This window comes from Emydura macquarii, unplaced genomic scaffold (genome assembly GCF_026122565.2).
Source record: "Emydura macquarii macquarii isolate MOO-44397 ecotype Brisbane River unplaced genomic scaffold, CSIRO-AGI_Emac_v2 contig_75, whole genome shotgun sequence".
NCBI lineage: Eukaryota > Metazoa > Chordata > Testudines > Chelidae > Emydura > Emydura macquarii.
The window spans coordinates 5,580,430-5,598,307 of NW_027130212.1; the positions used below are offsets into that span (position 1 = coordinate 5,580,430).

At 39.7% G+C, this 17,878-nt stretch overlaps 1 protein-coding gene across 4 annotated transcripts in view; it reads right to left on the reverse strand.

Annotated features, from left to right (window-relative positions):
- USP25 (ubiquitin specific peptidase 25) overlaps positions 1-17,878 on the reverse strand; it is a 139,505-nt gene that overhangs the window by 55,729 nt on the left and 65,898 nt on the right. For all 4 annotated transcript variants that reach the window (XM_067543203.1, XM_067543212.1, XM_067543196.1 and 1 more), the window contains exons 6-8: positions 13,171-13,257; positions 3,941-4,078; positions 1,231-1,307 (exon numbers count right to left, since the gene is read on the reverse strand). In XM_067543203.1, coding sequence (XP_067399304.1) covers positions 1,231-1,307; positions 3,941-4,078; positions 13,171-13,257 — 302 coding nt within the window. The remainder of the gene's footprint in view (positions 1-1,230; positions 1,308-3,940; positions 4,079-13,170; positions 13,258-17,878) is intronic.

Here is a 17,878-nt window from a genome sequence, read left to right on the forward strand (position 1 = left end):
AAAATGTAACAAGCATTTGCATTTATTATGTAAATACTATATAGCAGCAGAATTCATTTTTCATTATTGTAAATGTCAAGTTTTGTACTTTCAACTGTTCATGGTAATCTAAGGATTTAGGTGTTCACCAATGATGAAGTGTATTCACAAAATAAGTGTTATAAATTATAAGTGTATTTTATTCTTTGAAGTTCCAGGCATATCCAAACTCAAAATTGGAGTCAATTCACAAGACTGCTTGTAACCATACATTACCATATAAGAGTGAATTCCCTCCACCCTCCTAAAAAATTTAATTGTTCAAGAGAATGTACAGATGTTCAGGTGGCACAGTGAATAGTTATCTTTTGTGAGAAGATGTTGGAAGAAATTTTGAAGTATTTGAACTACTGTATTTAAAAATTAATTTTCTTTAAAGACAAAAGCCAACTGATTGGCGGTGATTAATTTTAGTTCGTTAATATTTTGCTATTTTCATATCAAGTTCCCCAAGTTTCCTTAAGGAAAAAGATAAGAGAGCAAAATAAATAAATAAAACTTACTGACAGCACATAGAAACTTATCTGTATTCGGAAAAATCAGCTTTTAACTGAAGTACAATAAGATATTACCATCTGTGTCCCAGCAACAAAATAAGCAGGTTTTCAAAAAGAAGGCCCAGCGTACTACTAACAAGGGGGGGGGGAATGGGGGGGGGGGGGAGGGGAACCCTAAAGTTAAGATCAGATCAAACTGCCATTGAATTCAACAGGAGTATTTTCATCAGAGATTGGACTGGGCTGTTATAGTAGTTAAAACAAGAAAATTCCCATTGACACTCTGTGTCCACTGATTATTTTATCAGTCATAAAAATTTACATTCAACTAAATAACCAATTTGCTTCTATGCCTGAAAGACAAAAAATGTCCAATGCAAAGATGAACAATGCCTCCGAACAGGATTAGATACAAGTGGTAAAAATTCCTGAGCCATAACTACTTAACAACTTACTCCACTGCTACCATTAACAGAGCTGCACTTATATATTATAAGCTCTATTTCTTTCAGTGTAGATAGGACCCAAGTTACCTCCTTTTTTAAAATTTCATGTACATAATATGGACCATTGGTTAATGGAAAGAACAGAGGAGTCAGTTGTCTTTTAAAAATCCGTTTAAATGTTCTTTAGGATAGGAAATTAGATGCAGATTTATCTATATATACATTTCTGCATATTAAAAAACCCTTACCTCTCTTCTTCAGCTTTAATTTGAAAGGCATCTTCTAACCAATCTAATAGTTTATGAGTGAATTCACTCACATCTTGCTGTTAAGAAAATAAACAATGATTAATACATATGTATGTGTATTCCTGAAACACTATTAAGTACAGCATAGAGGCATCCACACCGACAAGAACTCCAAAATCAAAGTATTTCAAGGCCATGCTACAACAGTTTCCCAATCCTGGCTCTCAGAATTCATTGTGTTTCACAACTGTCAGTACTATCCAGTCACCCCTAATGCCTTGGCAGATCTCATGTGCCACGATGCTCCAATACATCTCATGAACTTCATTGTCTAAGTCTTTTAGTATGTGACATGTCACAATTGATGCTACCCACATGAAACACTAACCTCAGTGTATTGTTGTAAGCAAATGATTTAGCCACCTGAGCCCATGTGGATAAAATGACAGATTAAAGTAGAAACAAAACACTTGGAAATAGTAAAATGTAACAGCTATGATTTAGACAAAACAAAATAAAGTACCAAAACTCTCCAAATGAATAAATATCTAGCATTTTTCTCCCATCTGGAGAAAAAGCAACATGCCAAGATTAATAATTGAGATGCGCTGTAGAGCCCTGCGTGGGGATCCCTCAGGATCCACTACCATAATAGCAGGAGAGGGTGGGAGTGGGTATTGTGAGGTGGGATGGGAGTGAGATTAAAAATAGTCTCGCGCAGAGCTCTAATGCACTCTGCCGAAGACTATTAACTCCATTTAACTTCTGAAACTTACACCTGGAGGATGGAACTCAGGAATGTGGATCTGTTAAAAATCTATGTTAAAAAAAAAAAAAAGGAATAGTTACCACTGCTTTGAAGTAATTTTTTGTTTGGGGGTTGGGAGGGTAGGAGGAGGGTTAATTTAAAAGCATGGATTATGTTAGACACGTAATGTTAGACACATTATGTTAGACCTTCACAGACAAGGTCAGCTCCCAGACTGCTGCACTGGGCGGCACAGAATGGGAAGGATGTGAACATCCTGCAATGCTAAAGGAACAGGTCCAAGACTATTTAGAAAGATTGGACATACATAAGTCCATGGGGCCAGATGCAATGCACCCGAGGGTGCTGAGGGAGTTGGCTGATATGATTTCAGAACCATTGGCTATTATCTTTGAAAGCTCGTGGCATTTGGGGGAGGTCCCTGATGACTGGAAAAAAGCAAATATAGTGCCCATCTTCAAGAAAGGGAGGAAAGAGGATCCTGGGAACTACAGACCGGTCAGCCTCACCTCAATCCCTGGAAAAATCATGGAGCAGGTCCTCAAGGAATCCATTTTAAGGCACTTGGAAGAGAGGAAGGTGATCAGGAACAGTCAACACGGATTCACCAAGGGAAAGTCATGCCTGACCAACCTGATTGCTTTCTATGAAGATGTGACTGGTTCTGTGGATTTGGGGAAAGTGGTGGACGTGATCTACCTTGACTTTAGCAAAGCTTTTGATACGGTCTCTCACAGTATTCTTATCAGCACGTTAAAGAAGTATGGGTTGGATGAATGGACTATAAAATGGATAGAGAACTGGAGGATGGGGTAGATTGCACCCTCAGCAAGTTTGCAGACGACACTAAGCTAGGGGGAGTGGTAGATACCCTGGAAGATAGGGATAGGATACAGAAGGACCTAAACAAACTGGAGGATTGTGCCAAAAGAAATCTGATGAGGTTCAACAAGGACAAGTGCAGAGTCCTGCACTTAGGACGGAAGAATCTCATGCACAGCTACAGACTGGGGACCGACGAGCTAGGCAGCAGTTCTGCAGAAAAGGACCTGGGGGTTACAGTGGATAAGAAGCTGGATATGAGTCAGCAGTGTGCCCTGGTTGCCAAGAAGGCTAATAGCATATTGGGCTGCATTAGTAGGAGCATTGCCAGCAGATCACGGGAAGCGATCATTCCCCTCTATTCGGCATTGGTGAGACCGCATTTAGAGTATTGTGTCCAGTTTTGGGTCCCCCACTACAACAAGGATGTGGAGAAGTTAGAGCGAGTCCAGCCGAGGGCAACAAAAATGATTAGGGGGCTGGAGCACAAGACTTATGAGGAGAGGCTGAAGGAACTAGGCTTTTTCAGTCTACAGAAGAGAAGAATGAGGGGGGATTTGATAGCAGCCTTTAACTACCTGAAAGGGGGTTCCAGGTCGGATGGAGCTAGGCTGTTCTCAGTGGTGGCAGATGAGAGAACAAGGAGCAATGGTCTCAAGTTGCAGGGGGGGAGGTCTAGGTTGGACATTAGGAAAAAGTTTTTCACTGGGAGGGTGGTGAAGCACTGGAATAGGTTACCTAGGGAGGTGGTGGAATCTCCATCTTTAGAGGTTTTTAAGCTGGGCTTGACAAAACCCTCACTGGGATTATTTAGCTGAGGTTTAGCAGGGGGTTGGACTTGATGATTTCCTGAGGTCCCTTCCAACTCTATGATTCTATGTAGTCACAAACCTCCTTCCATTTGGAAAATGGATTTAGACACTGTGTAAGAAAGCAGCACTCAAAAGAGATCGTAGAGCATTACATGTGGACAACAATCAAGTGAACAAAGGAGAATTAGAAATATCATTATCATATTATGAACACAGTGTATTTTGCTTTTTTATTTAGGTTAAATATTTGCTACTGTTCAGAGACCATAAGGAGGAGATCCCATTTTAAATATAAATATTATGTTACCTGCTGAGAATCATTTGATTTGAACGCATCTTTAAGAATTTCAACTGCTCTAGATGGATCAACGTATTTTCTCTTCGAACCAACGAAAAGTGAAAACAGGTACCTCAACTCACGCATGAAAGGCAAATTCCTATGTTCCTGTATTGAAAAAGAACACAAACAAACATTCAACAATTTTACATAAAGTACTTCATCATCTTTGTAACTATAAAGATACTGTTACGAACTGGGAGATATTACATATGTACTAATATTCAGTCTGCTACCATGCAAGATGAAAACTTATTTATGCATTGCTCATGTTGCAACACATGACTTTTGTTTGACTTGTGCTATGTTATGGGAACTTGGACCCAAAAAAACCACAAAAGGCCCTCTACAAAAATATGCAGCTATACGCTTGAGTAGTGAAACTTAGGCCTTGTCTACACTAGAGTGTGTTGTCGACGCAAGTTACAGGAATGAAGCACTATAATTGCAATGCTTGTGCCTGTTCACACAGCACCCGTCGCGTTGCTGAAGCCCGTCCACAGTTGGTACTCTAGCATCGACAGTGAGAGCAGTGCACTGTGGGCAGCTATCCCACTGTGCAACTCGCCATCTTGTGCCACTAGGAGCTGTGGGAAGGCAGAGAAGATCGCAGTGTATCACAGGAGCAGGCTGAATGGCCCATGATGCAGTGATTTCTGTCCCATCATTCCATGAGTTTCTGAGTTTTTCAACAGCCCCAGTCTCCTGTGCGCCCGCCATCTCTATCTGAAAGGATGGATCCTGCACTGTTCTCCACTGCTGTTGTCAGTGTTCTGAACACATCGCGGCTGCTCATGCAGTATAACATGCGCTCTCAATCGGAACAGGAATCCGAGGCGACTGACCTGCTGTGTGCCATGCAAACAAACAACATCGGATTATCATTTGCGTTCACAGAGCATCTGCACGCGGTGCACTGCTGCTTTTGGGCATATGAAACAAGCACTGAGTGGTGGGATCGCATTGTTATGCAGGTCCGGGATGCTGAGCAGTGGCTGCAGAACTTTTGAATGCGCAAAGCCACCTTCATGAAACTCCGTGCGGAGCTCACCGCTGCCCTGCGTCACAAGGACATCAGAATGAGAGCTATTTTCTCGGTGGAGAAGATTGTGGCGATCACCATATAGAAGCTGGCAACTCCAGACTGCTACCGGTCTGTCGCTCATCAGTCTGAAGTGAGGAAGAGCACCATTGGCGCTATGTTATTGCAAGTGTGCAAGGCCATTAATCATATTCTGCTATGAATGACAGAGTCTTGGAAACGTGCGTGAAATAATTGATGGCTTTGCAGCGATGGAATTCCAAAACAGTGGTGGGGTAATAGATGGCATGCATATCCCAAATTGGGCCCCCGACCATCTTGCGACAGAGTATATCAATAAAAAGGAGATACTTCTCAATGGGACTGCAGATGCTTGTGGATCACTATGGGTGTTTCACTGACATTAATGTAGGTGGGTCAGGAAAGGTGCATGACACACTCATCTTCTCCATGTGAGCACTTTCAAACAGGGTCCCTATGCTGCTTGCATGTGTGCTGCTTTGATCCCTGTGCAACTGATTGCTGATTGGCGTGGGAAAGTTTCCTACAATGGGGGAAGAAACAAAATAGGTCTGCCAAGAAATCTCTAGCAGAGGATTGGCGAGTATCTCCAAGGAAGTTTCCTAGAGATCTCTCTGGGGGATTCCAGTGAAATCTTGTTGTGCATTAACACACTTCTCCGCTGCATTGCCTTGCTGACAGGGGAATGGTATGCCCAAGAAAACACAGCTACTCTTGTGCATTTCTATCCCTTCAACCAGCTGTATAATGCAACCAAGCAAAGGACAGCCGTATCTCATGTAACCGAGCAGCATCAGCTCAAAAAAAATCCCTTATTAGAGATCCCCTCTCCTACATCCTGCACGCTAGAGCTGGAGGGTTGGGACTGGCTTGAATCCTCCAGGTTCAACAAGAGGTCCTGGCTCCCCACTGTCACCAAACGACCCAGTCCCTGTTCATCATCATCCTCCAACTCTATCTCCTCATCCACGACTTCTTCATCTGGGTTGAATCCAGTGTCCACTGTTTCCAGGCTCGCAGAGGTATCCACTGGTCTCTTGGAGGTGGGGTTGCCACCGAGGATGGCTTCCAACTCCTTATAAAAGCAGCATGTCTTTGGCTCTGCACCAGAAAGACAATATGCCTCCCTAGCCTTTTGGTACCCCTGCTACAGTTCCTTTATTTTCACACGGCATTGCACTGTGTCCCATTCATAGCCCTTCTCCGCCATGGCACGAGAAATCTGACTGTACATACCAAAGTTCCTTTGGCTGAAATGGAGCTGCGATTGCACAGCCTCCTCTCCCCAAATGCTGATCAGATCCAGAAACTCCGGTGTGCTCCAAGTGAGTGTGTGTTTGGTGCCTGGAGCCGCCATGGTCAGCTGGGAAGATGTGATGTGAGCTCTCCATGCCAACCAAGCTGGAAGTGGAATTTCAAAAATTCCCAGGACTTTAAAGGGGGAGGGGCGGATGGCTGCAGGGCAGCTGAGTTCAAATTGATGGCCAGAGCAGACACGATGGGCATTGTGGGACATTTCCTGGAGGCCATTTACCACAACATAACCAAGTGCTCTGTCTACACGGACACTTTGTTGCTAGAAGTTTGGCACAAAAGGCAGGACACATCTCTTCAAGGTGATTTTATTTTGTCATAAAACCAGGGGAGTTGGGTCAGCGGGGGTGGAAGGGAGGGATTACACTTTGTACACCACCACTGTTTTGGTGCAAAAAGCTGATTTTGGTTGACAAAAGTCTGTAGCATAGACCAGCCCTTAGTTTTTAAGCCCTGTGAACTTGTGTCGGTATAACTATGATGCTCAGCGGTGTGGAAAATCCACACCCTTGAGCGATGCAGTTACTCTGACCAAATTCCTAGCGTAGACAGTGCTACGTTGACAGGAGGGATTCTCTTGTCGACACAGTTAGCACCTCTCGGGAAGTGGAGTACCTATGCCAACAGGAGAAGCTTTTCCCGTTGGTGTAAGTAGCGTCTTCACACTAAGCACTACAGTGGTGCAGCTGTACCACTGCAGCACTGTAAGTGTAGACAAGCCCCTAGAAACTAGACGTTAGACATGAATATTTAGCCTTCAAACACCAGGCACGGCTCAATAGTGTAAGTGGTGGAAACATGGGATTATGTTTAATACTATAAATAGGCGTGCAGAATTTGATTTTGATTTTTTTTTAACAGTTAATATCAAGATTTACTTTTAAGCATTTTTTATTTTTATCAATTTAATTTTTTAACAGTTGTGGGAAATTATGGGGTTGTCAGACAATTATTTAATGACAATAGTTGTTGAGAGTCAAAATGTTAAAGCTTTATATACACTGTTAAAACACAAACTGTCAACACCATGTCAAAATATACAAAGTAAATATCCTTAAATAAACAAATCATACCTATTTTTACTATTCATTCGTTAGTCCATTTCTAACAAACCTAATTCAAAAGTCTAACTCTCTGGATTTTGATTCTAATTAAAGCTTTCAAGCCACGTTTTTCTTATTTTGCTATAAATTTCTGTTATCACTGATGGAAATATTTTTTCAACAGCTTGTGTGTGTAAGATGAAATTAATGTTTACTGACAATTGCTGATAAAAATCTAATCTTTCCATGCCTAACTATAGAGGCTCAAGATAATACTCTCATTTTTACAATTAATACATTTTATAAAGTGAAATTCTACAGGAGATTGACTGAAATACATGATTGCTTGAATATTAGTTATTCTTGTGCTAACTACTGTTTGCTAATGTCACTATTTACTTCACAGTGAGATTAACAAATATGTTGGCTAACTCAGGATGCGGACAGTATAATTGCCTAGAAACATTTAGTGTGTAGATATACGGAGGGAGAGGAATTGTTTAGAATAGGTCCAAGAGGACACAAGCAAGAGTAATGAGATGAAATTTAAGAAAAAGAATTTAAACTGGTAATTTAAAATCTTCCAGCAGTGAGATTTATCAGTCTGTAAATGTCTCCAAAAGAAATCGGCAAGCAACCCTATCACTAGACACATTTAAAACCAGACTGCATAAAGCCTAGGAAACATACAGCAGGTTCTACTCAGATATTTAGCCTGTTTGCTTCTGGTGAAGTCACTGTTTCAGCATACTCCTTGGAATGTGTGTGCTTTCAGTGGACCATGAATTTGCAAAGACGGCGTGCATCATTGCTGCTTCCCTGGATGGGATTAGAAGTAAAATCCCCCACATAATGACCTGCTCTAATCTCCTCCAATCCTATTAAGAATACCTGTGCGGTAATCTGTAGTTCTCTCTCTAACTTCGAGAAGAGAAACAAACATAATATAAGGATAGGCTAGCAATATTTCTGGCCTTCAAAATCACAAAAAAAGGAACTTGAAATGTAATGGTAGTCTCCTCTTTAATTCAATCCAGATTACAGGTACTGTACAACACTAATCATACCGCTCTGGCTCCTGAAAGGATTGCAAATACTGCTCATGAATGATGCTTGTTAATCAAAAAAATATGAAAGAAAGGAAGACTACTTATTCCAAATTTAAAATAAACGTACCAGCACCCAAACAAGGTATAGATGTCAAGCCTGCTAGTCAAACTGCTACTGCTCTGTAACAAACAACTGTATAGCCTAATCAAAAAAACAGACTTGTTTAGGCAGTTCTGTGCAATGCTACCTGGTATGTTTAAGAGCAACCTGTATAAAAATTGTGTTTCACATAATTTTTAAAGTAGGAATAATAATTTTGAATGTATTCTGCTTGTACGTTAAATAGCTTTCATATTCACACAGGCCTACAGGCAGACTTACCTGCTCTTCCAGCCTACTTCACAAAAAGGCAAAAAGTTAAGAGCAACATTCATAGAACCTTCATTTCATCTAATACACTATTATTTCCAAGTTTTAAAACTGTTTTTTTTTTTTTCATTTTAAATCAGATTTCTATTTAGATGTTCCTAGCTCCTTAGTTTTCTCCCATTTTCGAGTCAAATTGTTCAGGTGGACAGAATTTCAGATTTTACATAGTGATATTCTTCTACCAGGGAGTTTCAATTTTTATGTTTTTAGACTAGATTGAATATAGTCTTTTCTGGAAAAGCACTGGGGGAGGGGAGGAAGAGAAGGGTGGCATTGTTTTAAAATTCTGACGTTTTGAAAAGTTGTAGGCCTAACTAAAGTGCTCATCTCATTCCTAGTTTTGACTTGTTAGGGTACACAGGCATATAGTAGTCCTTTGTCACACCACCACACAGACTCCAACTCTGCAGAGACTTATGCACGTGTTCCACTTTAGACAAAAGGAATAGCCCCACTGTGACAACTCACAGTGCACAAATTAGTGCAGAATGGGGGACAAACTGTAAGCTCTTTGAGGCAGAGACCATCTTTTCATTATGTTTCTGAACCTAGTGACAAGAATTTCTAGGAGCTATCATGATACAAATAATTAGTAACTCCTGACCAATCACAGGCTATAATCTTCTAGCAGACACACTATAGTTCATAATACTATAAATACAGATTTACAGAAGAATTTTGCATTAGAACATGTAGAACAGTGAATGTGTATGAGACAAAGTTCATTCAGCTCAGTGTAAACTGAATTGTAATGAGTTTTGGTCTCCAACAAAAACAGATTGGTGGGTAGCAAAAAATCATTTGGAAATAATTTATAGAAAAACCATTAATATATTTTTCTTTCCCTACAGAAATTTGTAAAATTTAAATTTACACTGCCAATAGTTATGCTGAAATAAATTGGTATTAAAAAAAAAACAGTATTTATAATGTAGTGCATTATAAGTTTTAGATTAAAACTGAACTAGCACAAATTTTCAAGTTACACTGAAGGTTCCATAATAGATCAAAATCTATCTTTTAAATTATTCCAATGTGCTTCTTTCTACTGATGTGCACTTAAAAATGTGTACTTTGTGTAAAGATGATCATCAATATTACTACCTTCTTTGTTTTATTTTCAAACTGAAATGTATAATCACAAAAATATGGATTTCAGACTATTACAATGTCTTCCCTATTATAATTCACATTATGCCTTACTCTACAGGCTAAAACATGGTACTGTGGGGCCACAGTAGCCTATGTTGTCTCCCAAATTACACTAGCAGCAAAAAGCTAGATTAATAATAATGGATGGATTCCTAAACTCCTTGATTATGAGCAAGTGGCCTGAAGACAACCCCCTTAGTGTGGTTCTATCACATTTGCTTGCTAAATTGAGTGAGACCAGTTAAATACCTGGACAGGGGAAAGTGCTTAAGAAATACTTCATTGCTTCAGCAAACAGTATTGCCTATGGTGCAGAGCAGCACAAACTTCCCTTTATATATAGTACCACTATTACTGTACAAATGCAGCAGGATGGTGATGAGGGGGTATTTATATAATGATGATAATAATAACGGGTACATGTGCAAAGTGCCTTACACGCATTAATCCTAACTGCCTTCACAGGAGTGTTGTGAAGTGTTATTTAGAGCTCTTTCACCAGTGGGAAGAGCCGAAAACAAAATTTAAGTAACTTTCCCCAGCACTCCCACCCACACAGAGTCAATTGCAAAGCCAAAATTAGAATGTGAACTTCCCGACAAGCCCCCCAACTCTCAATCAATCAGAGTGAAGAGACATAAAACAAAGATCTTGGAAATTTGTGGTCAGTACCGCCTTGTCTGCACTAGGGAATAAAGGGTGCATTCTTAACTCATGCTAGCTAACACATGGCAGCTAACACAAGACAAAATCCTAACAAAGATAAACAGTTTACCTCAACTGCTAGCCCATGTTATACAGTGCCCTATTTCACTAAGGGCTGTCCTACACTACGAAGTTACTACTTCCACCTAATGATGTCAGTGTCCACACTACAGCCTTGCTTCTGCCAATGTAAGTACCCTAATACCTAACCTAATAACTCCATCTCCATGAGAGGCATAGGGCTTAGGTTGGTGTAGTTAGGGTGATGCAGGTTAGACTGTTGGCTGACATATTCTTGTCAATTTCATGGTTCCATGCTGGAGTCATGAAATTGACAAGAAAGCCTGGCTGATGAGGACTGTCACCTTGGGGCAGTGGGGGATTCTAGCTAGAGCCTGACTATCCCCCAGGGTCCTGGCTTCCCACTCCCAGCCAAGCTGCTGCTCAGGCTCTGGGCTCCTGGCAGGGGATGGGAACGGGGAGCCAAGAGCCCGGGAGTAGCCCTCCCCCCACCCAACTGCCCATCTTAAGTTGGTGGAAGCGGTCCTAGGGAGGACACACACCACTAACAGAAGGAGGGCAGTGTGGACATAAACCATCACAGTAATTACTATGGTGGCTGTAAGTCGACCTAACATAATTCGACTTAAGTTTTTAGTGTAGACATGCTCTAAGATTTTATCTTGCCTTAGTTAACACACAAGCTAATGTGAGTTAAGAAAACACCTCTTTTCTAGTGAAGATGAACGCTAAAAGCAAGGGTTTTCACTCTGATATTTGGCCAACTTCTAACCAGTAGTTTTTCTGTTTTCCTGAATTCTTCCTGCAATTTCAGTCAGATATGGTCCCTTCACTTCACATCAAATTATTGCATGCTATGAGAACAAGCAGCCTTTCAGCATAGAGGTGGCTGCGTTCCAATGGTAGATAAAGAGATGCATGTACATCAGTTTATGTTATTTATTCCGCTTGGGATGGAAGGTAGGCTATAGAACACAAGTTATCATTAAACAGAGGAAAAAGTAGACCCTTAAGGACTCTTGCTATCACCAACCCAATCTGACACTCCAATATACCAGCTAGCAAGATGCCTACACTCGAGCCCATATGTTTGGCTGACATTGTGCCATTTCATGCAACATTAGTCTGACAACGTCTGACATGGCCAAAGCTGCTAAGAGATAAGATGTTTGGAAGTGCAATCTGTATTATATTGCAAGTGCCAGTCCCTGGGTAGGAGATTGTTCTTCAATGGCAACAATTCCATTAAGCCTATTTACTTGATGCCATCTACTGAGCCAATTGTATTTTAAGTGCTAGAAAAACAAGATAAGAAACTCAAGAGGAAGTGTAGCTGCCACTTAGACAGGTAATGTAACTGATGTTAAGATGCTAGACAGAAATTAGTGGGTAATGTGCAAAAAAACCCAAATATTTTAGGACAACTATTTGGCTATGGAAAGGTATGTTGCTATCAGAACTCTTTCAATTAATAGAATACATTGTTCCCTTACCCGGCCTTAATAAATTCCTACTACAGCCTACATGGTACCAGTTGCGCACCATTTTGTGGTCTTACTCAAATGACTTAGAGACACCATGACCTATTGTTCCCCAACCTTTGAAAAATCAGACCATTAACATCTCCAGGCTTCACCTGCCCATGAGGGAGGAAGTTTTTATTATCCCTATTTTGTCAGACTATGAACTGAATCACAGAGAGTAAGTAATTCACCCAAGGTCACACAGGAAGCCTGAGGAAGAGCTAGGAATTGAACATTGAGTCCCATTCTACAGCCATAGGCACAAAACCAATCTTCCTCCCCATTACCTCATAATTATGTTGTGAGAGGATGAGTCAGTTAGTAGTACAGTGCTTAATTTTAAAAGAGGATCTGTGGGTAATTAACACCTGTGAAAATCAGGCCCAATATTAAACAGCGAGTGTGGCCAGGTCTACGCTACAAACTGTTGCTGGCATAGCTATATTAGCCAGGGGTATGATGAGACATGATTTGTGACCTACACAGCTGTGCTAGCAAAAGCCCCTAATGTAGACACAGTTATATGGGCAAAACTGTGCTTTTGCTCGTCTAGTTTACTTTGCCTGGGTTGGTGCAATTAACTTGTAAAAAAAAGTGCAGTTTTGCTGCTATAAACTGCATCAATACTGGAAGTGTTTTGCTAGTATAGTTTGCTGATATAATTATACGATCAAAGCCTTCCAAGTGTAGACCTGGCAGCAAAATCCAGATCTCTTAACTCCCAGTCCTATATTCTACCATGAAATTATAATGCCTCCAATCTCCCCTTCTAACAAAGCACAAAGTCAATGTATTTAGTGCCTGTGAAATTAGTAACAATTAGAAATCAGATACAGTATGAAACTCCATTACTACAGAAATGCCATATTAGTCACTGGAAATGTATGTTTCTAATTTTACCTTTTGGTTTCGGGGCAAATCTTGAGCACTTGCAGGTGGATTGTAGTTCAAAACTAGCCTTCGAAACTCCAGCAGGTTAAATAATGACTGAAAAATTAAAAAGAAATATTTAAATGCATTTGCAGTGGAAAACAAAACCACCCAAATGTGCCTTAGCAAAATCAATTAATTGTTAAAGACATACCACACTAAAGTTCCTTCTACACAAGCTAGGCTATTTCAGATTGAAAACTTCGCTTGCCATGTTTGCAGCAGAGAGAAAATGTGTATTGACAAAATGACATTTAAAAAAAAAAGTCATTTGTACGTGATGTCTTTTAAAGACTCCAAAATATATATAATGAAAATTTAAGATGGCAGTAGAAGAACATTTCTTTTTTATAATTCAGATTTAAGATGGCATTACTTTCAAAACAAAAAATGGAAAACTGTTAAGTTCTAAAGAAACTCCTATTTTCTTTACCAAATACACTATTTACAAACTTACAGTAATCATTCCATGCAGAAAGTTTATAGTTATAATATTTAAGATATTTATATGTCCCCTATCACCACAGTATCTCAACACTTCATAATCTTTCATGTATGTATCCTTGCAACACTCCTGTGAGGTAGACAAGTACTATTATCCACAATTTAACAAATGGGAATCTGAGGCACAGAGTGACTAAAGGTATGTCTACTCCGCAAATAAAAAAAAATGTAAAAAAAACCAAAAAACAAACAAAAAACAAAGACCTACGGAAGTGAGTTTCAACGTCTGGATCAACTGACTCTGTTTAGCTGTGTGCTACAGTGCTGAACACCCAGTAAAGGGGGATGGGCATCAGAGCCCAGACTCCAAACCAGCTGGGAACGTCTACACTGACCCACAGCATGAGCCCTGCAAGTGCAAATCAGTTGATCTGGGTTCTAAAACTTGCTGCCATGGATTTTTGGGGTTTGGGTGTTTTTTTGTTTTTTTTTTTTTAAACAAACAGTGTACACATGCTTACAGTGACTTGTCCAACATCACACTCAAAAGTCCGTGGTGGAGCAGGAAATTGAACTGAGGTTTCCCAAATCCAGTGGGCTGCTAAATCTTGAGCTAAAGAGCCAAGGCTCCCTAAAGATCACCTATGGCAAGATTCTGTTACTCTTACGCACAGTGAGCAGTACTTTGCAGGCATCCCTATTCATTTTAATATGACTGCTTTTGGAATAAGGTAGTACTAATCTGAATAAGAGTGGCAGAATCTGGATCCTGATAAATTAAAGTTGACCTGCAAGAAGGGGGTAATGGTGGGGACGGTTTGTGTCCTTTGTTTCTTTATGATCTATAAAGAAGTACCTAAATGTTGGATTTTTCTGCTAAATTACTTCAGAAAGTCATATTGTCTACCTAACAAGTACTTGAGATCTTGCAACTGGTTCCACATGGGATAGGCTGGCTAAGACTGTATGGGACACAGAGTCAGAAGGATTCTATCACATCACACAGCAAGGAAGTGAAACCTGATTATGACAGCACTTTATTCCTATTCTGACTATTTAAAACGTTGGAGGTTTTTTATCTTAAAAACAGTTGGGAGAAAAGATCATTTTGTTCAAGTTCCAACACTGCTGTCTCTTCAATAAAGAGCCAAAAGAGCTGTTTCTGAGATTAAAATCCTCCAACAGAGGATATTCCTAGTAGACATTCCTAGTATTTCTAAGGTTAAGAAGAAACAAGCAATAAAAAGCTGTTCAGACTCTCTTTACAGAAGAATAAAAGAACAATGCATTTTTTCCCTTGCAGTCATCTTTAAGAATCTCCTTTTCTTCTCATTCTCTCAAAGAATGATTAAATCCATCAAGTATTTGTTTACACCCTTTGAAGTTAGGAAAACTGATATATTACTATTAAATTTAAGGATATGTCTACACTGCCGAGATTGATGCAGCGGGATCGAACTTGAAGTGCCTCTGGTCGACACCATTAATCCTCTCCCACCCAAAAGGAGTAAGGCTGCATTGGCCGGAGGACGTCTCCGGTCGAAGCAGCACCGTGGAGATGCTGCGGTACAGCAAAGTAAGTAAGTCGAAGGGAGATACACAAGCTACATTACGTAACGTAGCTTGTGCATCTCCCGTTGACCGCCAGTGGCAGCGTACACCAGGCCTAAGTGTCTTTTTAGCAACTCAAGAGCAATGATGCAAAGCTACGTTTCAGATGATGTAACGTTTTGTTGATGGGCTTGACATCAAGTTAGTTACAGCACTATTATATGTACAAAATAAACTAGCTGATAGATAACATTCAAAGACTGACCTCTTTCCATGACTAAGCCAAGTGTCATCATGCTGCCAAGCAGCTGAGCTGGCACAAGTGTTTTTACCTAAAATTGAATCTGCCACTTTGTTAGGATTAACAGACTTCTGGTAAACTTGTGATTTTGAAGTGTAAACAGAGTCCTACTTCACACTTTACTAAGCTAAACATCTACTTCTACTGCAAGACTAATAAAGAGACATCTGTGTCTAACTACTTATTTTATCACTTTGTCCACTTCATGTTTTTTAGAACAGATTTACCCAGGGTTGTCATAAATTTGTCATACAAGTATTTAGGGACCCAAGTTCAACCATCAAATTATTAAAGTTTCACAGAATATTTAACAGCCCATACTCAGGAATGGTCACATTTATCCATATAGAACAGTATTTTACTACTTGCGTAGTCCTATGGATAACTGTTCAGAGTAAAATATTAATGCCATGTGAGCGAGGTTGGCAGAAACTAGGCCTAAAAATGTTAAGTACTAAAAGGCAAGTAACAGAGCTCCAAATTTTATGCCATATTGACGGTTGTCTTGATTATTAGAACTACTGAGGTAAGGAACATCTGTACCGCAGTTACTGAGTCAAATTCTCTGCTGGTGTAAACTGACTTGTAAATCTGTACCAATATGAGCAAAGAATTTGGCCAAGTCTGCATACAACTGTCCAGGAGAATACATATGAGCGCAACCATTTTTCTCCAAAAGAAAATGACAATACACATTTCCCATACTTTCCTCACAAATCTAAATAGCAAGCCACCAAAACTTGATAACTGAACATACCTATGCCACTCAGTCTTACTTATATCCAAGACCATCAGCAATATACATCGCAAATTCTGACCTGTTTAGCAAAAGCAATAAATATCCATATGGGATGAGATGATACGATCAGGCCACAATAAAATAGGTTCACTAGAACCTATACATTCTAAGATACAATAAATATGGTCCCTAAAAAAAAATAAGTGAGCTCAGGTTGAACAACTGATCTCCTAATATAGAGAAGAGAATCAATCAGCATCCAAATCTGAAAAAACATATGTCCCTTCTCTTTTCAGCTCTTAATATTAATGGAGGCTTTTAATGGACATTTCAAAATACAGAAACAATCATTCAAGTTTGATTTGTCCAATCTATTATGGTCTTGATTAAATTTCCCATCTCTTTGTCTCCTGGGGCCTGATCACAAAGCAGGAACGAACAATTCCTCTTCCATTGGATCAGATGTTATGTAGTGAATATTTTTATTAGTAATAGGCCTAAATCATCCAATCTGAATATCCCCAAACTATTGAAAACCTGGGATCCAGAAATAAATAAAATTTGAGACTTGAACAAGTCCCCAATTTCTCCCCTGGCTTCTTGAAATCACCAGATTCTCTTGAGCTCATCTTTTTGTGAATTTTCCTTGCATTATATTAATTTAAAGATGGCATTCAGTACAGTGTGAAGATGAACAACTACAATACACTTGCATCTGACATAGTGGGTTTCTACCCACGAAAGCTTATGCCCAAATAAATGTTAGTCTTTAAGGTGCCACAGGACTCTCGCTGTTTAACTACAACACAATTTCCTGGACAACCTGAAAATGCACCCATGATATGATCTAAATTTTCAGTGGGTGACAACTAAAAATAATTCTCCATTTTTGGGAATTGAAATCAAACTAAATCAGTCAAATATTCTTACTACTAAGTTTGTGTTCTTTGCAAATTACTGCAAAAAGTTTCTGAATATATAGTAATGCTCAGCACAAACAATTTACAATGAATATTGAAAATCCCATTCATTCCAAAAAGACTTCACTATTACATTTTTTATACATTTGTGCATTTTATTTTGTGAAGTAAGATACAAAGTGAAGTATTGTAACTCACTGGAAATTAGCTGGTTTCCTATTACCTGAGAAATTACAGGAGAGCCACAAAGAGAGCAATAAGCCAGTCAGAGAAGGTTTCTAGCTGCTGGGAAAATAAGTCAGGAGTCCTGGGTGGATCACGTCCTGCCCTATCCTGTCACAGGCACCCCCCATCCCAGTGTAGTCTCCCTCTACTCCCAGGAACCAGCAACGACAGAAAGCAACCAGTTTTAGCAATTACAGAAATGGGACCATTAGAATTCTAAGGAGAGCGAGTAAGATAAGGCTCTCAGCTGGTGAAGAATGGGAAGAAATTGAGGGGCATCTTCCAGCACTTTACAGGAGGCCAAAATGAAACTTGCTTTAGGTGATAGAAGAGAAATGGAAAAATAGTAAAAAGACTTATTGTAAGCTCTTTTGGGTAGGGGCCATCTTTTTGTTGTATTTATGTGAAGTATGCAGTACAGTGGGGATTCTGATTTTTTTTTATTATGGCCTCTAGGTGTTAAATGAATACAAATAATAATGCCAAGTATACACAAGA